The sequence below is a fragment of the Rhea pennata genome, chromosome 4, assembly GCF_028389875.1.
Source record: "Rhea pennata isolate bPtePen1 chromosome 4, bPtePen1.pri, whole genome shotgun sequence".
Lineage (NCBI taxonomy): Eukaryota > Metazoa > Chordata > Aves > Rheiformes > Rheidae > Rhea > Rhea pennata.
The window spans coordinates 2,595,269-2,618,182 of record NC_084666.1 but is presented as its reverse complement, the minus strand read 5'-3'; the positions used below and the strand labels follow the sequence as shown (position 1 = coordinate 2,618,182).

At 45.9% G+C, this 22,914-nt stretch overlaps 1 protein-coding gene across 1 annotated transcript in view; it reads right to left on the bottom strand.

Moving 5' to 3' along the window:
• Positions 1-15,280, bottom strand: part of GFRA4 (GDNF family receptor alpha 4) — a 76,242-nt gene extending 60,962 nt beyond the window's left edge. Inside the window, exon 1 of the mRNA XM_062574568.1 lies at positions 15,173-15,280. Within this exon, the coding sequence (XP_062430552.1) occupies positions 15,173-15,212 (40 nt within the window). The 5' untranslated portion in view covers positions 15,213-15,280. The remainder of the gene's footprint in view (positions 1-15,172) is intronic.
• Positions 15,281-22,914: the final 7,634 nt, after the last annotated feature.

Below are 22,914 nucleotides of genomic sequence, written 5' to 3'. Positions count from 1 at the left end.
CAGTCAGCTACCCAGAATGTTATCTCCATTTTCTCTCCAGATCCCAATGCATCAGTGCTGGGTACCAATATATTTTCCCTATCCTTTGAACCTTCAATCACTTGTTTTTCTTTCAGCCCCTTTCTCAAGCACTGGGAATAAGAGAGGGTATAGGTCCAAAGGTGGCTGGTGCTACGAGTGTCAGCCTGAGCAAATGGGCTCTGTGTCCTCAGGTTACCTAGACATGAGCACCTTGTTTTGTGGGTACTTGGCTGGATGGGGGATATGTGCAGTTAAAACCAATAGGAGTTCAGCCAGCAGGAAGGAGGAGAAAAATCCCTGTCTTTTTTAATGCTTGCGAAGAAGCAAGAGATCAAACATACGCTTGCCCATGTGAAGCTCTGTGATCCATACGTTTTCTGTTCACATTTGTTGGCTGCTGGCCCAGCTGTAATTTAGCCTTGAAGCACCCACACTGCGCTTAGGAATAGCCGAAAACTGGATGATTCTTGGTGATCCTTTGGAAAACAAAGTCAGTCCCTTGCTTCTGATGGCATCTTGAGTTTTGGCTGTACTGCTCAATAAAAAAGGCCAGGACCACATTTCTGGCACTGAGGTCAAAAGGCACATTCTGGCTTGTGTGTGCCCACATGCTTAACCTTTCACCCCCCTAGCACAGGGCACCCTTGCTCAAGCATCCTACAGGGGAGAGTCCTGGGTCCTCGTCACCTCTAACTGTTCCAAGACACTTTTTGGTGAACAGGAGCCAAAACCAGGCCTAGAAACATACTAGTGAGTAACCAGACTGGACAATGGTAGGATAGAGCTCAAGGATAGAGCTTCCTGGCTCTATTTACTATTTCACTTCTACAGAGGTAGCCACCGAGTCGTTTCCTGCCTACGCATGCCTATCTTTACATAAGTAGCCAGGTGGAGCTAAGAACCTGCTTGCATGTGACTGTGGTCATGGTCTCACACGTATGCGCTTGCTGTGAGCTGGCCATCCTCAGAAAGAGCCTGTTTTATACTGAATTTTTTTTTGCATTAATGTGTAGATTAAAGTATGACTTCAATGATAGTCGAAAGAGAGCCCAAAAGAGAACGGAAAGGATTGATTATGTGCATATTTTAAGTGCTCTGTGTCTGTGAATGTTTATTTGAAAAATAAGAGTGGAAGAGAAGCACTGACACTACAAATAAAAATAATATAGGGAAATACATCTCTTTTATTATTAAATTATAGATTAAAATAGGAACCATGGGGGAATATAGAAACATATATCTCTTGGTGGAGGCTTTCTATAACAATCAGCATAAAATAACATAGCGGTATCTGACAGCTTAAATAAAGATAGGAGCTTCAGCGCCTATCTACGCATTTATCTCCTCTGATCCAGACAGGGTAAAGAGGCATAAAAGGCTCAGATAATAGCATCTTTTCTGCACACCAGCTCCCAAATGATAGGCAGATTTTATACTCGGTTACTCCACATAATGTCAACATTGTTAGAAAACAAAAGCACCATGAAGGAACATTTCTTTCCCTCTTCTCCCTCTCTCTCACCTCTTTTTCCTTCAGATCTTTTACCTTGTCATTTCTTCATGAAACATAAGAGGGCAGATCCAAGGCTCTGTGCCTCTGGATTAGCCCCTGAATTTATGGGGCAGCCAGACATGGGACAACACGAACATGCAGTGAGGTTCAACGGATGCACACGAAACATGTGCAGAAGCGGGGAAAACACTACCAGATTCACTTAATCCGCTGTCCTCTCCTCACCGCGAGCTGTCACAGTATCTATTGCAGTCAATAGCTATCGACCACTGCATGCCATGCCATTAACCTTTTCCACCCCACACGTCAGATGATGGAGACCAGGAAAGCTGTGTCACATTTGAGCTGATCAGCATTTGGGAGGCAATACAAGCAGAGCCGCAGCACACGCTTAATAGGGCAGTGAAGCTGCCCAAAAGTCTTCTTACGATGGGGAACACCAGCATGTTCCCTGTTCTCGGTGCTTTGTCCAGAATGTGGCCTTCCTGAAGGCTTGGGTTGCACAGTAGGGCAGTCCCCTCCGAAGACCAGCCTGTGCTTTCTCCAGCTCCTTTCATCACCATCAGTTAATTGCCACCACTAGAGCAATTCTCCTGCTTCCTTGGCATGTCCAAGGTGACACCACTGAAAGCTAAGTCTTTGCCAGGGAGTTCCTGCAGCCTTTGCACACTAATGTCTATCTCTCCGGAAAAAACGTAGCCCTCATTGGAAGATGCAAATGGCATGGGAGCCACGTCCCAGGCATCACCTGAGAGACTGAATGATGTTTTAGCTTCCACAGCTATTCTACTTTGCGACAGCTAACGTCCTCAAGATCATCCTTCTTCTTCAGAATTGCTCAGCTGGTTTTACTCTGGGAACAGTCCTGAACTGACATAAAGCTTTCAGTACAGCTGTCCTTCCTGGGTTTACAAACTACATGGACAATCTTTACGTTAAGAGACCCTGAGCTCTCACTGGTCTTCACCCAACACTCAAGTGAACCCATTTCCTTGGCTCTGCACAGAACCACAGCAGGTGCTTTACTGCTAAACCAGGAATAGAATAAGTAGCAGTATGAAAGAAGCCTGGATTTCTGTATCTCCCTTCACATGCACATATTCTGATGTGAACATAACTTTTTCCCCTTTGGAAATACTAGGCGCTCACTCTCTTTTCTACACATCAGCCAATTTCACATCAACCTGCGGGATCTCAATAGCTTCGGAGACTTCTAGTCAGAGCTCTTGGCTGGGGGATATTTGGGGCGGACACACAGATACACGTACACTAAGTTCATTTATTCAGGAAATGACAGGCTGAAGAACAGCATAATCAGCCTGTTTACCTTAGTCAGATACTCTTGATAGTTCTTAGTAGCCTTGGAGGTTTTTCCTGGAGAGATCTGTATTTGGTGGGTTTGTTATGAGAAGGAGTTCTTTCTTTGTACTTGCTTGGGGAGATAGGGAAGGATCTTGGCAGTGACTACTCCTGTTTTCTGCTAAATACTTACTTTTGAGTCCCAACATAGTGGAAAGTGACAATCAGATTTAAGTGCCCAAGGCTAAGCTTGGAGTCAGTCCCTTGCAGACAGTTGGATCCAAGCTCCTGCCTTCCACATCTCCATCTCTAGGGAGGAGAGAGCCATGTCTCAGTGAAGGAGACCTCATGGTCTGGGGGCAGGGAGAGCCTGGGAGAGGTGGAGAAGATAAGGCTAGGCCTGAGGCACCAAGAACAATATTATTTTACTGGCAAGGAGCAGAAATCATCTCATCACTTATTAATGAGAGGCCTCTTGGATGACCCGGACACATCCACCACTCAACCACCTCCCAGCCCTATCACCAAATGCCCAAGTCCCTTGGCCAAGCAGCACCGTCTTCCCATAGTGCCTTCAGCATCAGTCTGTGTCCTTGTGCTTTATTGCAGGAATGGGTATATGGGGTGCACGGAAAAAAGGGAGTGAAGAAACTTTAGCCAACCCTCATCTCAAAGTGTACCAGGCAGCACCTACTGATACTGTCACAGAGACCACAAAATCCCTTGATTTACTTCACAGCTGCATAGACCTGCAAGTCCTAGACACATATGCACCCTTTAATCCTCAAGTCCAAGATCCACAACTCTTCTGAAGAATTGCATCAAGCCTCACACTTGGCCTAAACTGAGACCCTTCGATTTCTTTTTCTAGTAAAAAAGAGGAAAATAAATAACGGAAACATTTTCCTCCTAAATCCTAGCTTAAAACTTGTTCTTTCTCTGTTTCATACCATTGCTCTCATTCCTCCCCTCCCTATCTTACAGAAGTGTGACTAATCCTCTTCCTTCCCTTGCACTGTTACCTTGAAGGTATTTATAGAGTGTGATCATGTTCTCTCTCGTGTCTTTCTTTACTTTTCAACTCTGGATAAATCAAGCTTCCTCAGACTTCTCTCGTGTGTCTTGTCTTTCACGAGGTCATGCTAACTGCAATGGCAAGCCAAGAAAGGCTCTGCCTGTTGGAGAGGACACTTCAGAGTTGATTCAGCTGCTGCACTGACTCTATAAGAAACTTTTGAGAACCCATCCTGCATATGCACATCCCAGGCTCCTTCCTGGCTCCATGCATGTGTGAGTGTTCATGCACCTGTATGTGTTAGAGGGATTTATCTGCTCCCAATCAAATTAGGTGGTGCTATCATTTATTTTATATTATTTCATGTCATTATCGGTGCTCTGCCTTTTGAGCTGGAAGTAGCAGAGAGAAAGATGAATCTACAGGATTGAAAGAGATTAAGCTGAAACATGTTTGCCCAACAGCGCCTGCAGGCTGTGTCTGAGAAATTGCAAGTGTCTGGAAGGGAACGGGTGTGCTGTCATGCTGTGTCTAGATTAGTTAATTAAGTAAACTCAAGGTGCTGGTCCAAATGGCCCAAAACAGCCTGCATCCATGCTGCTAAACAATCACCTCCCTCAGAACAGAGCAGTCACATGCAAACTACCTGCTGGGAATGGTCCCTGACTTGCGTTAACACTGGACCAGTGTCCAGAAGATGGTTACTTGAGCCAGGCCAAAACCATTTCAGGGAAAACTGAGCATTTTAATAGGCTAGGCAATCAAATCCCAATGACTTGGAAGGCACTGGGCACTATGTGGCCTTCATGATGCCTAACAGAGTTGTCAGCTTCAGGTACTTCCAATCATCACTGCTGACCAAGCCCATCAGCTCTGCAAAACTGCTTGGGAATTTCCTATTTGATTTTTTCTTTTCTCTTTTAGCCATCGGAAAAAATGATTTTTGCAAGTAGGAAAAAAGTGCTAAATAATGTTTTAGCATTACTTCTCTCTTTCATTTGAGTTGGGAACGTTGAAATGATGGCTCCCTGGCCAGTCCCTGCTCCATTTCTTCTCTCTTGAAAGAGAAGAAGCCTTGATGCTTCGATGAGATTCATCTCACTGAATTTAGGGCAACTGAAAGTCAGGGGAACGGTCTGAAACTCTAACCTTGATTCACTTTGTCCTCCTTGGAGATACACTAATCAGTGCAGGATACACTGATCCTCTAATGAATCCATTGATTAGAGGAGTAATTCATACGACCTGGTGAAAACCAGGTGGGATGAAACTCTTCTCCTGCAGCCTACTGGGGACACCTCTGTCTGACACGCAGACAGGGGACAAGAGAGAAACAGGGTCCATTTCTCTTCCTGTTTGATGATCCTCCAGGAAGGATGTGGAAAATTTCTACTTTTTCATTAAGAGTAAGTAAAACAGAACAGAGGCATCTGGGGCTTAAAAACATTTGAGTCCTCATTTTTTACCTGAAATTAACAATAAACATTTTTTGTCTCTTTTTTTTTTAATTGTAATTTCTACTATTCCTGATTTTCCGTTGTTTGGAATCCAAGTTGTACCAAAAGTCCACTCTTTTTCTAGAGAAAAGGGCTTTCAGTTTCCCAGCCTGCTCTTCTATCAGTGCTTTTTATTTTTTGCATCCCGGGGCTGCTCCTGTGTGTCTGCAGCACATCACAGAGTTCATCCCCCTCTTTTTAGCAGTGCACGTCTCTAATCCCAGTGCAAAGCAAGATCACTGATCTCTGTGCAGAGGATAAGGGCAGATTTTCAGAGCTGATTAGTCAGCCACTGCACTTGAATTCAGTTCCTGGGTAAGTACCAAAATAAGAGCTCAGTGGATCGTATGCAGAGCAGGTGTTGCTAAAAGTCACATTGTTTCTGATATACTGATGAGTAATTTTGATCCCATCTTGTCATTAGCGGCTTCGTAGAAGCTCAAATATCCCAGGTCAAAAGCTGCACTGTCACCTAGTCCCTCTTCCCAATAACTCAGCTAGCACATAAATACCCTTGCTTTATACCAAGATGTAGTAAGATTGCACCACTTTCCGAAACCTGAGAAAAACAGAAGGAAAGACATCCCTTGATTCCTAATCCCAGCTGCTTATTCTAACTACAGAACAACATTTGTCCCACAGAATTAGGAACTTTTTGGAGAGTTCACTGCATTTCTTTTGGAGTTGTTTGTTTGTTTGTTTGGGGTATCATTGCTTTTGTGCCTGTTTCAAGTTTGGGGTTTTTCTTGTCTCTAGCCCTTCTGATTAGAATTAATAATTATTGGTAATGTGATAGTATATAAAGAACTTGGCCAGGGCTCTGGGTCCCCTTGAGTCAGGTACTTAATTACAAACAGGCTTTCTAACACACATTAAGGATTGGCCTGGTTGGGTCTGTAGGGAAGAAGATGAAGCAATATCAGGAGAGGGAGATAAATTTCCTTGCATTAGTCCCAGCGGGGTAGTAACTCTGGACTGCTTTACCAGCACGTATGCCTCCACATGCCACACTGACGGATGGGTCCCTGAGCTGTCATTTAGCATGCACATCCCTGAAGAGACTCACATCACCTTTTAGAGATGTGGAAATCCAACCTTTATGGCTTCCCCAGTTCCTGACTGAGCTTCAGATGTTTGCTAAAGTCCTACAAGTTTCTTCTCCCAGCTCTTAGATTCCTTAAGAAGGTTCGTTTGCATCTTCTGCGCAGCCTCTCACGAGCCATTTCACCTCCACATCCCACTTCCTGACCAGAATGACCACCAGACCTGCTCTACTCTTCCCTTCCCGCACTTTCTTGCCCATATAGAGAAGTCCCAAATCACAGGTTTAAAACAATTCCAGATCTCTTTCCCAAAACAGTGGGAGAGCCTCACAAAACAGACTGGGTCTTAGCTGGGTCCTTGTTTGGTCTCACAAAATTTCTTTTAGTTTTTCGCTGTAATTAGCAGCTTAAATCACCACAAAAAGGAGAGAAGCTTTCAAGTCAAACTTGGAAATGTAGAAAATTCTCTGGAATAGGGAACCCAACCACCCTATAGGAGTTCTTTGGAGTAGTACAGCTTACAGCTGTACCCCAGTGAACACCCAAGGTGATCTCATCATCTTCCTAAAGGGGAACCTGCTCTTCTCTCTTATTTTAACTGGTCGGTGGATGTCCTGATTCAAAACAAAGCTTTTATTCCTAACATGCGGCTCAAGTTCTTCCCCTCTGCACCTTCAAACACCATTTTAGCTCCTTGTGAGGAGAACCATCCCTTCTCATGACCTCAAAGGCATTTATAGCTGTGACTGTGATGACCCTCCCCAGCATTTTTTCCTACACTGAACTCTTAGCTGAGATGGCTCTGCCCGTGCCCTCTCTCCGAAAGATGATGTTGCTGTGACAGCCAGACCAAGGTGGGCAGTTTGTCTCAAGCAGCCTCAGAGGATTATGTTCTCCTACCAAGAGGAAGAAACAAAACAAACAAATTGAGCTAGGAGGAAAGGTGGGGGGGAACCTACCGTGAAATTGCTATAACTCAAGTGTCAAATCTAGGACATAAATCAACTAACCCTTGTAAGGAGGAGTGTAATTCTTCACCGTGCAGAGCAAACACTTAAGCAAACCCAGCCTTGTCTGGGACTTTACACAAACAGGTCAAATGGCTTTGATTCATTCCAAACCCTGTCTAATAATTCAGCATGCTGGTTTGCGCTCCTCTCCATTAGTAGATGGCAAACATATCATCCTAACCTGCAGCCTTTATTACAGGAGATTCAGTGTGCATGGCTTTACTTCACCTCATTCCTTGTGACATCTTTTTAAGGTGCCTTCTGCTGTACATACTGAATATCAAAGGAAAACACAGACAGCAACAAAGGAAAAAAAAATGTGTGGGACTACTGGAGACATCTGCTACCTATTTCCAGATAGCAGGTAACAGAGTCAGCTGTAAAATATCTGAGAGATATTTCTATGAAGGCTGTCACAGAGTGATGCATTTTTCTTAGCACACATGGAAGTTTTAATCTCAGAAGAAAAATGTAATCTTCTATTAAGATTTGTTTATCCGAAGTTGCAGAGAGTGGTAGCTCTGAGAAGCTATGAGTTTTCCTCTTGGCTTTCTTCCCCAGGGCAAATCTGAATTTCTCTGGCTGGAAGAAGGGGCAAGTTTGCTGCAAGCTGATTGCCTGTCGCTGCTGCACAACTTCCTAAAAGGTGCAACCGAAATGATTGCATCTACAGCTGGCACTTGAGGAGCCAGTCTGCAAGTCCTGAACAGCAGTTAGGGGTGATGAAGTGAGAGATGGAACATGAGAAAAGGCAAGTTATAATCATTTCCATTTATGGTGGAGCAGATACTTGTGGAGGTTCCAGCATGAATAGCAGGAGAAAAAAAAATACAACAAAACATGTAATAAAGATTGCCACATCATAAGAAGATGAACTGAGAATTTCAAAAACCTTTAAAAATGACTCACTCCTCTTTGTAAAATTATCATGCTCAGGACCACATGAACCTTCTACAAATGGTGGCTTAGGCACCAAGTTTGCTTTAAAAAACACAAAGCCATCATCCAAATGAAGGTTCCCTTCCCATGAGGCTGTAGCTGCCCTGTGTTTTCTTTGCTCTGTTTAATCACAGATGATGGGATTTCCCATGTGGCTTCTGCAAAGGCATCAGCCAGCCTCGTCTGATGCAGAGCTCAAAGCAAAACCTGATTATTTGTGTAGAGACTGTGTCCAATTCACCCTCCCTGAGTGCACCCTCACATCCCCCTGGGGCTTGTCCTGAGTGCTCACTTGGCCCAGTTCAGCTCTGAGCCTCCGGAGACCTCAGATCACACAGGCAGGGACTCCCAAACATATTCCAGTCGCTGCCTATCTGAAGAGAGTCAGCACTTCCCACAGACACCCCTGCTCCTCATGGGCTTTACATCCATTAGCAGCTAACCTCTCTGGAGGCTGAAGGGATCTGAAAAACGTGTGTGCAATGCATCCTGCAAGGCAATCTGCAGCACAGACCTCTTACAGTTAAAGACCTGCAGCTCAGACAGAAGCATTAACGTTGCATCTTGACTTGAATTATATGTTTGGCCTTTCTCTTCTTTGTACAAGTAACAGAAACAGACAGGAAAAGCAAAACCCATTGGTTTCTCCGATCTTAACTCCCAGCCCTTTAGCATCTGGACTGGTTTAAAATCCAACAGCCAAAGCGGATAGCTATCGCCTTGGGGGCAAACAATAAATAGCTGGGCCCAGCAACATATCAAAGATGAGCAACCTGATCCTGCTTTTGGAAGAAGTATCAGAAAATCCGACCCCCTTCTTTTCTCCTCAGTAAAATGGACACATGAACTTGGAAACAGCTGCTTACACTTGCATGACAGAATGACCCATACGTTAGCAGTAGCATGGGGAGTGCTGCTAATAACCCTGTCAAAGTACTCAGCAAGGGCAGGTATCACAGACAGGTTTTTCCAGTTGGATTCAATAAATCAAAACCACTGCACAACTATTTTTACAGTATCTTTCATGCAAACTGCCTCCCAGATGGCTTTGGACAGAAAGAAGAACATGTGCAGTGAAGAGCTGCCTGTGGAAGAAAAGGAGAGATTCGCATGAAGGAAGGTGAAAAGAGATGAGTCTCAATAGTGGCAAGATATGGTGAAGACAGTTCTGATTTGGGGAATATATATACAGTCCGATGGGATGTAGGGAAACATTTTTTCCTCCATGAGGACAATAAAGCAGTGGAATAGGGGCCCAGAGAGGTTTTGCAATCTCCATCCCTGGTGGGGTGGGGAGGGTGTCAATACAAGGATAGATAAAGCCCCATGTAACCTCACCTGAGCATAAGATCTGGCTACAAGGCTGACCCTGCCCTGATCAAATCCCCCAACATCCCTTCCAACCTGAATTATTCTATGATCCTATGATTGCAAAGGGAACAGCTTAGGAATGTGTCAGAGTGAGTGAGGTGGGTTCTAAGCCCACTCCCTGGATCATCCTTGAACAAGATAAACCCTATGGCATCTTAGCCTGATCTTTGGGTGAACTGAAGGGTAAATCTCTGCACACCCTTGTCTCAGGACAAGCTGAGCTCAGCTCAGCTCTCATTTGAGCCATCTGTTTCAGGCAGGCAAAGCTCTGTCTCTGCAGCCACTCTTCTTGGTATGGTTGGGCTTAAACCCCACAACTGTTTTAAGGCAAGCAATTGCCTTCTGTTCACTCCAGTTAGGTAGACCAGAAAGTGCACAAGATGACCAGGCTCTGGGAACACAAGGAGTCTCATCATGCCCTAAACCTTGTTGATGTCATTCCCACTAGCAGGGAAATATCTGGCACTGCTGAGTGACCAAAGGCACCCCAAGGCATATTTGCAGATGGGATAGGGCTTCACACAAGCTCAGCTTCTGCTCTCACTGGATTGGTTCTCCTGCAGCTGGAGCTGCGGTTTGGAAAACAGAGATAAAGCACACACACCTGTGAGTAAGATGGGACCCAGGAGCCTTGGACAGGTCTCCTGGCTGTGTCAGTAACAGGTTGTACAGCAGGATAAGGTGAATTGCACTACAGGAGTGACCCACCACAAGCTGTACTAGAATCCTGGGGATGTCTCCCAGCTGGAGATACCTCCACTGCAAACATTTCAGGTTGGCTGAGCTGCCTTGTATTCTCTCACCTTCTCTTGGGCCTCTAGCTCTTTGCTGCACCATGCTGCTGCTTCTCTTAGCTTGCTCCTGCCCTGACAAGAGCAACACAGTAATACACCGAGACTGTCCTCACACCAGTTGGTATCATCTCCCATCCATGTCTGGTTCTGGACCCATCTACTCTCTCATCTCCTACTTAGATACCAGTTCATACCTCAAAGCCATTTCTTCAGTTTAGCTAGGTACATGGCCTTGCACAATGGGGGCTGCAATAAGAGAATAAATTCCTGGATGGTTTAAGGATGATTTAAATGTGATGTGACTTTAGAAGGGTCTTAGAAGATTGCTTAGAAGGAAGACCTTAGAAGATCCCTGTTGTTCCTGCACACTCATTTGTTTTTCACTGTGACAGTCCCAGAATCTCCTTGCCCAGGAGAAACGATGCCTTCTATTTTTGCAGCTTTCCTGCTATGCACATGACAGACCCAGGTCTTTGTCCTCCCTCACTGTGACCATCACAAACCCCTCCTGGACTCTTATACCAACAACTCCCTCTCAATCTCATCAGGCTCAGTTTCCCCACTGTCCATTTCCAGGACCAAATGTCCATCCAGAACTCTCCTTCCCATCCACAACATTAAACTTATCCTCTCTGTCCTGATTTTCCAGTCTGCTCTCACCAGGAGTCCGACCCCAAACCCCAATGGTTTGAACCATTAAAGTTGTGATGGCCAAAAGAGGTGAGGGGAATCTACAGGGGGTGGTATAAAGGTCTTCCCAGTCATCTCCCACTCCTAACACATCCATCCAGGCTTGAAGTTCTTGCTAGGAGGTGTTATCAAAGGGGATTTTGACAGATATGTTTTTAAAAAAATGAAACGGTACTGAATTGAAGATGACAGGAACAAGCCTTTCGTAATTTTCTTCCTTTTTATTTTTTAGTAAAATATTTCTGTCTAAAAAAATTGTTTTAGTGGGAGAACTGTCTTTGGATTTGTTCTCTTCTACTTTTGGTTCATGAAGAAAATGGACTTTTTCTTTTTTTTCCTTAAAGGAAGTAAAAGGAAAAAATTCCCTCCTACCGAAAGGGGGAAAAAAATCAAGGATGAAATGGAAAGCTTGGTAGCAATGTATTTTTATAGAAAGGTGGGAAACTTTAGCCACATTAAAGGTCTCATTTAAGAAAGATCAAATGGAAAGTTATAAAAATGGACAAGTCTTTTGTGTGAAAATGATAAACTGAAATTTCAAGCACAATAGAATTCTTGTGTAAAAATTACCAGGATAACTGTGAAGACATTTCTGTCCACAAAAGCAAAATAAAATACTGCTCATACTAATTCACACTAATTATTAGACTTAACTGGTACTAATTTTTACCCAGCAGTGATTACTATTTAAGGCTCCAGAGCTCTGGAAAAATATTTTCCAGGTGTGGTGAAAATACACTGTTGATATTCTTGCCAAGGAATAGGCACAATGTTTGAGGACAGCCTGTTGAGGGAGAAGTTTTATTTCTTCTCCGAGCCAATATGGAGAGACACAAATATCACATTCTTATTGATGCAAATAATGGACTGCTCCTGTCAGAACTGACAAAGACACTAATTTAAGCAGCTTTCCCCCTCTCCCGTACACATACACATTTTGCAAGAGATTCTGCTCTCCCCCTGGGATCTGAGTTCCAAAACCAGGTGAAAATCTGCCAGACGATCTTCTATGTTTGATTGCATCTGAAGAGTCTGTGGGAAACATATGCTACAAATTATGCTAACGACCAAGCGCAGTTAAAATTTGCCAGGTAAACACAGCAGTTGTCAGCAGAAGAAACCCCAGATGTTGTTTCAGTGTCCTGCCCTCTGTTGCCAACAGCTATGCTCTGCAATGGTCCAGAACTGACTCTGGGTGTGATGAGGACTTTGCAGCAAACTATTGTTTTTAGCCCTAGCCCAGACTTTTGTTCTCATCCTTTAATTATTGCATTGTTGGCACTGGGAATGATGTGTCCTCCAGATGCTGCACAAGGGATGGGGGATGCTTTAGTGGCTGGTTATGGGTATAATCTAGACAGGTTTAAAATAAAAGATATTTAATTATATCAGTGCTTTCTAGAGCACTGATCTTCCATGAAGACTTTTAGTCTTACTTGAATATTCCTCATCAGTGCCCTGTGAGTGGGATTTCTAGCCAGTATCACAGTGCAAGCCAATATCTGGGGACACTGAGGCAGCAATGAACTTTGCCAAAGCCACCTCACTGTCTCAAGCTGTGTGCACCTACTGTGTTCATACAGCTGCCACTGGCATTTGTGTGGCTGCTGGTGAGACAGATCAGGAGGTGATCTAGCTGAAAAGTGGTCCAAAAAAAAAAAAAAAAAAAAAAAAAAGTGTTCAGCTAGAGCAGTTTTCTGGCCTGGCTCAGTCTAGGTGCCTGTGCCATCCAGGAGCTGGGTATGAAGTGACATCAGGAGCTCTCTGTCCAAGCAGTGATGCTGCCTATTCCCACCTCTAGAAGCTGTGAATTCCTTATAGGTTGCCTCCTTCACCTAGCAGCATCTCCAAAGCAGAAGGACACAAACAGCGAGGGTCTCCTACCATGTGGTTTCCACCTAGTGCAGGTGAACCTGGGAACTGCTGTGCTTGCAATGCGAGAAGCTGCTGTCTCCAGGCTGGCTCTCCATGCCAGAACTCACGATCCCTACAGGACCTCTCCCCAGATGCATCTAAATGTGTAACCCCTCATCTACCCATTACATGCCCAGCTGAAAAGAGAGAGGAGGGTGAGGGCCTTATGGATGGCATCCAAAGGGAATGGTGCTATGCATATAGGGGTCACATGCCAATTCAAAGGGGAAAAGGTCTTTCCAGAGACCCTGAGATCAGAAAGCCGAAAGCTGAAAATTAGCTGATGATTTTGCTATGATTTAGACCTAAAGCAATGAATATATCCTTAAAACCTGCCCACTAATCCCAATTGCACTGCTGACAGTGGAAAGCTGGCCATTTGCAGAAGCTCTTTTCTTTCAGTAACTTACTTTCTCTAGAGAAAATCAATCAGTCCATCAGTCAGTCAATCGGTGACTCAGTCAATCTGAACCACTTGTAAAATGGATCTTGCAGAGACCTGGACTGCCACCCCAGAAGTGCTGCAATCCTTGCAGGAAAGATCTCCGGCTCCAAAGGAGGCTGGGATCTTCTCCCAACCCAGGACACAGCTTAAATGCCCATGAGATGAAGCCATCCCAAACTGGGATCTGTTCAGACCCTGGTATCCTACAAACCTCTGGAGTGAAATGCTCCAGGGTTGGACATGGCACCTTTGGGGGGTCAAAATCCCCCAGTGCCTTTGGGACTTGCAAGAGTTGCTGCTGGTGACATCTAGTGACGGGCAGAGCCAGCATAAGGAGCTACCTGGAGCTCTGACAAAGCCTTCCTCATTGAGGGACAAACCTGCTTGAGGTCTACCCAGGACACTGGCTGGCAGCAAGGATGTTCAGGGTACAGAAGAGGCAGTTGCTGGGCCACATCATGAGGGCTAGGAGGTCTCAGCTACAGTGATACATCTCAAGACATTTTCCTCCCACAACTGCCACCTGAGGAGGACCAGCACATCCTACCCCCTGCCTCCCCACAGCCTTTTGTGGTCTATTTAAGCATGGGCACACTCTTGGGTTTGCTATCTCAGATAAGCACAGGAAAAAAAAAAGAAAAAAACAAAGAAAGGAAAAAACACCATAAAGGAGCCTTTAGGGTTGCAGCCAGGCAAAGTGAGCCAGCAAGGCAGCTCCCAGCCCTGGCTGCCCAGTGCTGCCAGCCCCTGGACTACAGCCCTTCGCACAGCTCTTGCCAGGGATGTGGGTGAGCCTCGGGCACTGCACACTGTCTGCTCCGAGCTGGGGAGAAGCGGGACGCAAGTGGGATGCTGAAATTACAGATGCTGTGGACCACATCCCAACAGATACAACGGCATGCCGCGGGGAACAGCGTGTCCCATACCAGCGGTTGCAGCTGCCTTTAAAGATCTCAGGGGGACAAGACGTGCGGGGGTCCTTAACCCTGCACTCCCGGTGCAGAAAGACCTGAGGCCAGCCCAGCTAAGGGGAGGCGGGTGGAAATCCGCAGCAGGAACCCCTGCCCACACATGCACACTCTGGTCAGTTAGGACACACACACACCAGCCCGGTGTATGGTGCTGCACACGCACAGCAGCAGAGATCAGGCTCACGCGCTTCCAGCCTGCTCCGACTGGCTGAGAAACCCCCATTTTGCCCCTGACATTTTCCAGCCTCTCCATGCTGTGGGGCTGCTCAGCACCCTGCAAAATCTGTGTCCCCCCCCCACCCAGCCTCTTTTCTCAAGCAAGAAGTGCACCAATTCCTTGAGTTATTTGCCATTTCCACAGCAAACAGGAGTGACAGTAGGAAAGATCCCAAAGCGGCAGTGTCCAAAGTACATCCAGCCAGAGCAGCAGTCTGCCTTTAACTAAAAGGCCGCTGAGAGGTCCTCCCTCCCCCGCAAAAAAGATAAATCTGAGTGATTCTACCGCCAGGGTTTTCCCCTGCTCCTGGGATGCGGGAGGGGAAGAGACACATCCCAAGCCCGAGCCGAAGCCGGTGTCGGATAAACAGACCCGCCAGCAAAGCCTAGCAGAAAGTTGCCTCCGCTGGACGCCGGGGATGCAGCGCTACTCACCCAGGAGGATCAGCGTGCAGAAGTAGAGGATGCCCCTCATCCTACCGCCGCGGCTCGGCTCGGCTCTGCAGGTGGCCCGGCCCGGCCCGGGTGGCGGTGCCGGAGGATGCGCGGAGGCTGAGCGGGGCGGACGGCGGGTCCCCCCCGGCCCCTTATCCTTCCCCGGGGTTGGAGGCGGGGGGGGTGGGGGGGTGTGCGCTGCCGGGTGCTGCGGGCTCAGCCCCGCTCCGGCCGCGGACTCATGCCCGCAGCCGGGCCGGGCAGGGGCGGGTGCTGCCGGCTCCTCTTCGCCGCATGCCTCCGGGGCAGCTTGGGGAAGAGGGAACACTTTATTTATTTTATTTTATTTATTTTTAAAATTTCCGCTTTTCTTTTTGTTGTTGTTGTTGTTGTTTTTCCTTCCCCTGCCTTCTCTCCAGCAGCAAACTTCTTGGAGGAGGGTGCGAGGTGGGGACACGCCGGGTTTATCCCTCGCCGCCTTCCCGATCCTGCCGCCAGCCGCTGCCTCCGCCCGCAGCCCGCGCCTCGCCTCTCCTCCCCGGCCGCGGACGAGCGGGGAGGGGCTTAAACGCACAGCCGCCTTCCTCCGCCTCCTCCTCCTCCTCCTCCTGCTCGCCCCGGGCTCCCCCGGCCCCGCTGCTGCCTCTCGTCCCCCAGCTCCGTCCGCTCTCCCCGACTCAAGAGCAGGTTCACGCACCCGTGTCTTCGCGGAGCCCCCCCCGGTGCCCAGCCCTCTGCATCCCCGTGGCATGTCCCGTTTTGCCCCCTCCAGCCCCGCCAAAGCGCAGTCTCTCACTTGGGGTGACACCTCCAGCCCCGCTCCCGTGTCTCGTGCCATTGTCTGATCTGGAGAGAAGTTGGCCCAGATCGGCTTGCGCCCACAGGGCTGGACTCTCCTCCCAAAGCCACCGGCTGCCTCTCCTGCCTCCATCCCACCCTTCGGGGCAACCCCAACTCCATGCTGCCCCCTGGCCTGGCCTGGCCCTGAGGAGGATCAGGAAAAAAGCCATGGCAGGGAGCACACCAATAACTGCCCTTTCAGCAGCACTTAACCTTAGTCTTGGCCTTACTAGTGGAGACACAGCCCTAAAGTCTTGGGCCACTGAAGGAGCCCCATCCTACCTGCTATCCTCGTGATGATACCTTCCATTAATCCTCCCACAACATGATCATCTTCCAGGTAGCCCCCCAAAACTACCTCTCTAAATTCGTATGATGGATGTCTCCAACATCCACTACCCTCAAACAAAATCCCTGTGTCCTTCCCCATGATGCTCTGAGCCCTCTAAGCCTATCCAGTTCCTGCAAGACAGCCTTTGGCATCATCCCGCTGTGCTTCCCCGCCTCACCCTCCCCCGGCCCCAACTCAGCCTCCCACACCTTTAATCCCTGTGTCCCAGCAGGTCACCCTCCTTTAGGAAGCTAAGCAGCAGAGCCTGGCTCCTAAAGTCAGCTCTTAATTTTTACGATGATGAGTGAGCATCATTTCCCACTACCTCCATTTCATGCATGGAGTAGCTGAGACACAAAAATGTGAAGTGATGTCTTCAGATTCACCCAGTAATTAACTGGCCGTCAGCGTAAGAAGTCTGATTCCCAAGTCAGTACGCTGTGTAAGTGGCCACCTTTATTCCTCCTTCTAACACAGGCCTGACCTATTAAAGGATTTATTTTCTTTTTTTCTCTTCACCTCGCCTCTTGCATCTCCCTTCCTTTTTCCTCCTCCGTTTTTCCCTTTCCATCCTCCCTCCTTCATAAAGTTTTGCCTTTCCTTTTAAGCATAGAGGCTTCTTTGGCAAATGAGAGAGGTGGTGGTCTTTTTTTCAAACTGAAAGCTCAGGGGGTGCTTTTGAACTTTTGCAATAAGAGATTTTCTCTGCTACTGGGTCAGGTATTTTACCTAAACAGGTATTTAAAAGCTATTAGAAGGCTTGGGTTTTTCTTCTTCTTCTTCTTCTTCTTCTTCTTCTCCTGCTGGAGCTGTTAAGGTTTCTTAACCTGCATTTCCTAGTGGCATGACCTTATTAATTCTCCATCAAATCCTCCCTTAAAACCAGGGGAATTGGACCTTTCTATTTTCCAGGAGAAAAACAGAGCAGGAACATAATTCATACAGTTGTTTCTAGGTATTACATAAAGAGATTGAAGGTTGTTTTTCTTTTTTCCCTGCTTGGCAAATCAAGAGGAAGGGGTGATCTATGGCCTTGCTCTCTCCTTTTGAAAGTTTCTACTGTGTACCAGTCTAGAGCTGTTCAATTAGCTATTTTTCTAGTTCTGTGTCAGAATAGGAAAACTATAAATAAATGAATGTCTTTAATAACAATATTTCACACCAAAATGAGTATTTTCTGAGTTACTCACTGGGGAAAAATAAAGTGTTAATAAAACCTCATTTAGAGTAAAAAAGACATTACTTTTGAGCTTGGTTTTTTAACTCCTTTAAGAGGAGTATGATTGCATTTAAGGAAAATTCAAAATGAAATTGCATTGAAATGCAATTGAAACATCTAGCGGGGAAACTGGGGAAATGATTGGATTTTTCTGCTTATTATTATTATTAATTATTTTGCAGATTCTTTTTTAGAGTTCTATTTTTGCAGAAGCCATTCACCTAGAAAAAGAAGGAAAAAAAAAAGTGTCCACTAGAATGTGTGTGAGTGTTTGTGTTTTTTTAAACAAATTAGAAGTTATTTTCCTTGGAAAATCTCTGCCCTCCCCTCAGGAATGAGATAGTCCGAAGACGCAAGTCCTTTCCTTGCTGGAGGTGATCTGGGTCCCATCGGCTCATACCTTAAAGGTGAAATGGGTTTGGTTGTGTCCTTTCACCGGCAGCGGGGATGTAGGGCCTAGCTCTCCTTGACACTGCATCTTATCCTATCACTGAGCTGCCATAAAATCTTCCTTTGGGTCGAACCATTTCCACCCACTTTGTACACACATGAAAGTCTAGATCGTACCAGAAATAGCCATGCATGAATGTGCTCACTTCCTGCAGAAGAGAGGTCACCTTCCAAAAGTAAAAATGTCTTACTGTCTTCTTCCAGCTATAGCTAATAAAGGGCAAGCCCCAACTCTTAATTTCCTTCTCAAGATCATGAGTCCTTTGGCTCTGCTGGCCAGACCGCCTCTGTGATTGCTCCCTGACCTGCCCCAGGATCAGCAAAAATGTGCAGACCAGCCTGCCACTCTCACACAACCCTTCCAACCCACAGCAGGGCAGGCAACGCTCATGCCCACGGCCATAGAGGCAGGTCAAAGCAAAGCAAAGAGAAACAAGAAAGAGAACATCCAGGCATAGCCAGCCCCCACCATTGGTCCCAGTAGGGAGGCATTTCCTTTTTTTTCTGTAGTAATAGACGTGGCGGGTAAGGGTGGACCAATGCACTGGGAAAAAACACCCAGAAGAGACATGCTGCAAATACTGCGAAGAAAGAGGGATTATTGTTCCTTACTACCTTATTTATCAGATCTGAACTTTCTACTAATTGCTGGATGGATGCTGAGATGAACAGAGTTAATTAAAAAGCACGGCTTCCACATATGCACACCTCTCCTAAAATTACCTGCTACCTTTCCCTATGAATGAATCAAGGTATTGACCAGTCAAGTCTAAAAACATCCCACTGTGACTCATGTTAGACCTATCTGGAGCAGCCTCTCCCTGGAGTCCTGGACAACAGACTTGGCAATGCCAATGAAAGCAAGAGAGAGGGGAATTGTCCATGGAGAAATCACTGGGCAGGGAAGTCACATAAAATACACTGACTGTAAGAAATGCATTTATAAGAGTGAAACCGGCCACCCTGGAAGCAGCTTCTCATTTGTCTTCCTCGAGTAAGGTCTTTGTGGAGATTACGACCCCTAATATGCCTTGCACACTCATGTGCTAAGAGATGGTCCCTGATCTAAAAATTGCTGTGTAAACAAGGCAAGGGAATCAGAGCTGTCTCTTTTTATGAACAGAGAAGTGACGCACAGACAGATTAAGGGATTCACACAACTCAGGAAAGTTGGAAAAAAGCCAAGACATTCCTAGGACAGCCAGCCAGCCAGCCCACGACAGCACCCAAACACAAACCTCTCTTGTTTCAATGCCTTTCAGGGAAATAGCAGGAGCTCCCTGGCCAGTGATGCACAGGGTACAAGCTACTATTGCTAGAAGAATAAGGGAGGTTTAGTCTAAGAGGCAGAACTGGCTAGGAAAAAGCCAGGCACACATGGGGCGTATGCATCAGCCAGCTTGGGAAACTATCTTGGTCTCCAGAGCTGGGAGAGATTGGAGTGCTTCCTGCTCTTTGGCCAAGTTCCTCAGACATTTCTGGACCTTGCTGTTTGGAACTGTTTGGAAAAGTCTCAAAATTTGGACCCAGATCTCAAAAAAAGTCAGTGCACTTTTAGGTCAGTTCTGTAAACTGTTTGATCTTGTCTCAAAAAGGCTTGATTTTCAGCAGCATTCTTGATGAGCTGACCTTGTTGATATGATTGATATGATTGCATTACAATTGCTCAACACTTCTGAAAATCCATCCAGCTGCACATCAGCTAAATGCAAGTCCAGTGACTGCAGAAACCCAGAAACTCAGTCCTAATTTGCCTTAGGAATAATCTGAGTTTCCAGACTGTATTTTCATTTGCTTCTTAGGGTCAAAACACATGCACATAAACGTTTACTTTAGGGTCCAACAAGAAGTATTTGCTGAAGCAATCTGCAGAACAAAGCAGGAATATACTGCCTGCTGTGCTAAGGATGTTCAGAAACGGAGGAGAAAAGGAGGTGAACTGTCTCTTCTTTAATATTCAGACTCAGAAATATTTGGTAGATCAGGAAGCAAATATGGTGGCAGATATTAGATATCCTTTAAGAGGGAGGAAGAAGTGAAGGGCATCAGAAGTGAAATTAATGCAAGTAAAACCCCTTGTCCTATAAAAAAACTGCTGGGGTCACAAAAGAAGAGGGATCAGGGACAGAAGGATTTTTCTGGATGTGTTAAAACTCAGAGAGTGGGGAAGATAAACTCAGGGCCTCAGGGATGGCTGATACCTTGCCTGCAGGTACAAGAGGATGCTTTTGAGCCTGGAGACACAGGATACTTTGCAGTGTACTGAAGAGGCTTTCAGATGACACCCCTCCTACAGGTCTGTAGGACCATTATTTGATTACCATTCGCATGGACAACAGGAGAAGGGAGTCAGGGCCGTGGAGCAAGGGTAGCAGTTTTCAAGGAAAGTCAACAGCACACTTGCCTCTAAGGTTTTGGTGTCATTTTCTCTCTTCAGAACAGCTTCCTCTTAAAAAAAAAATTCCACCCACAGAGTTAGATGCAAGGATGTTCTCACTCACTTCATCTACAGCACATGATCAAAGATGTGGTATGAATTCAGCCTGGAAGAGGGCTCTTGCCTGTCAGTCCAAAGTTTTCTCTTCAGCCTGGGAAAGACACAGCCTAGGGCAGAGATGTCAGATATCTGTTCAAGCAGAGACACGGTGGATAAAGATCAACTGTTCTCTGTCTTGTCCCACACCAGAACAAGAGCCATCAAATGAAACAACCAGGAAGCAGGTTCAAAAGGGATCAGAAATGGTACATCTTTGGCATGTTGTTAATAGGCAGAACTCCTTGCCACATGAGTTTATGAATGTTAAAAGTCAACATGGTTCAAAAAAGAAAAATCAGCTGGACATGGAAGAGAGTTCCATGCAAGGGCAATTAAATGCAAAAATCCTATATCTGGCTCAGGAACTGCCCCAAGGTGCAACAGCAGGAAATTAGGGGGAGTATTTTGAGCAAGTTTCACCCCATTCTTATCCTTTTCTCCAGGCATCCATTATCGTTCATTATCAGAAGCCAGATGAACCTTTTCCTGATCAGCTGAAGCTGCTCTGATGCTCATCCTTGTCTACTGTATCTGGGTACTAGCTTGCATTATCTGCATCACCTGGATAATTAGGTGTTGTCTGTACTGGTTTTAAAATGGAGGAGACAGTAAGGAATGACCATCTTCTATCCCATGTAGTAGATATCCTGCTAGAGGCAGGATAGATCTTGTGTTTGGTTTGCTCTTCTCTAGAGTCTGTGTTTACTTGCTTAGTCTCCCCTGTCAGATTGCACGGGCTGAGCTGGAGGAAATGGGAGTAGTTGGAGGCTGGTAAGGTCAAGTTATACTCAAAAATGATCATCATGCAGGGATCATGCGTGGTGTCCTTGGGCAAGGCAAGTATCACCATAGCCCCAGTATGCAGAGGGGAAGACTCCTGAACGTGTACAGGTCAGAGCTACAGGAAATAGTTTCAGGCTTAGGTCTATGAGGCTATGCCAGTTGATCAAGGGCATGTGGTCTTCCTCCATGTCTTGGTTCTCTACCGTCAGCTCTTTGATAGGGTGAAAGAATCGTGAACTGGAAATGTGACTGGGTTTTCCAGTTTAGGAAGCGTTCTTCCAGCTTCTCTATATTGCCTGCAGATGTATTGTTTTGGGACTCCCTGGGGGATGCTGGCCCTTTGGCAGAATGTCACACAAACCTATTAATTTTCGTACTTTCTTGCTAGCCTGATTTATTTGCTACTATTTAAGAGCAATTAAAAAAACCTCTGTGGCTGCTGTGGAACCTTTCTAGGATGATCTTAATTATTCCAAGGACTCTAGAGTTTCTAAGAGCCTTTAGGGTGTTTAAACTCACTGCCAAGAAAGTTTTACTTTCCAGAAAAATGCAATAACCCTGGGAATCCTTGTGAATTTTGCAAACTAAGGATCTGGGGCAGAGCTACTCTGGTGAGATCCCAGAAAGCCTAAGGTCCTAACCAAGTCAGCTGGAGGGCCACCACCAATTAAATATGACAAATCACACTTTTCTCCCATGACGGAGGTTGGACTAGATGATCTCCAGAGGTCACTTCCAACCTTACTGATTCTATGACCACTGAAATACAGCTGATCCTGGGTTGGAGACAACAGGTTTAATCTGTCACACTACAATTATTTTGAGGTGAACAAAAGGAAGAGGGAATTCGAGGGACACAATTGCCCTTGTTCACATATAGTCTATGTATATTCGTCTATGGGATACAATGAAAAGAAAACACGGAAGAAGCCTGAGAGATGCTATACCACAAAATGAGGATATAGATTATGGCTGATCTCTAGGTATGACCTTCAGGGATAATATTTACATTAGCTGTAATGTAGGTAAGATCTGTTACACAAAATAATTATTTTCATCTTTCACCTTTGCTTTCAGTAAAACCATTGGAAGGGGCAGCAAAAGCAAAATAGTGCATGGAAATGCATGGAGAAATTGGAACTACAGAGAGAGAAGCACTAATCCAAAAAGCACTCATATGAGGTCTAAATACTCTTCACCACCAGTTCCCAAGGTCCAGCATGTATAATCTGGAAGAAAGGACTCAAAAGAAAGCTATTGAGTTAACATGCAACCTCTACATGGGGGGCTAGCAAGGGAAGGGCTTATATCTGATTGGGGTCTGGGAGAGGTGAACATCAGAGTTGTATGTGTCTGCTCAAAACTTTGCTGGGCTTTAGGACAAAAAGGAGATAAAGAGGCACTGAAAACAGAAAAGGTAAAAGGCAGTATGAGATCATACTGTACGTAACTGGCATTTTCTTGGATAAAATAGCTGATTTTCTAGCAGGGGGGGCACATGTGAAATATCTTCTGTTTGGATTTTAAAGGAGTAATTAATGTGGTGCCATGGGGTAATCTTGGAATGCCAGCAGGAGAAGATG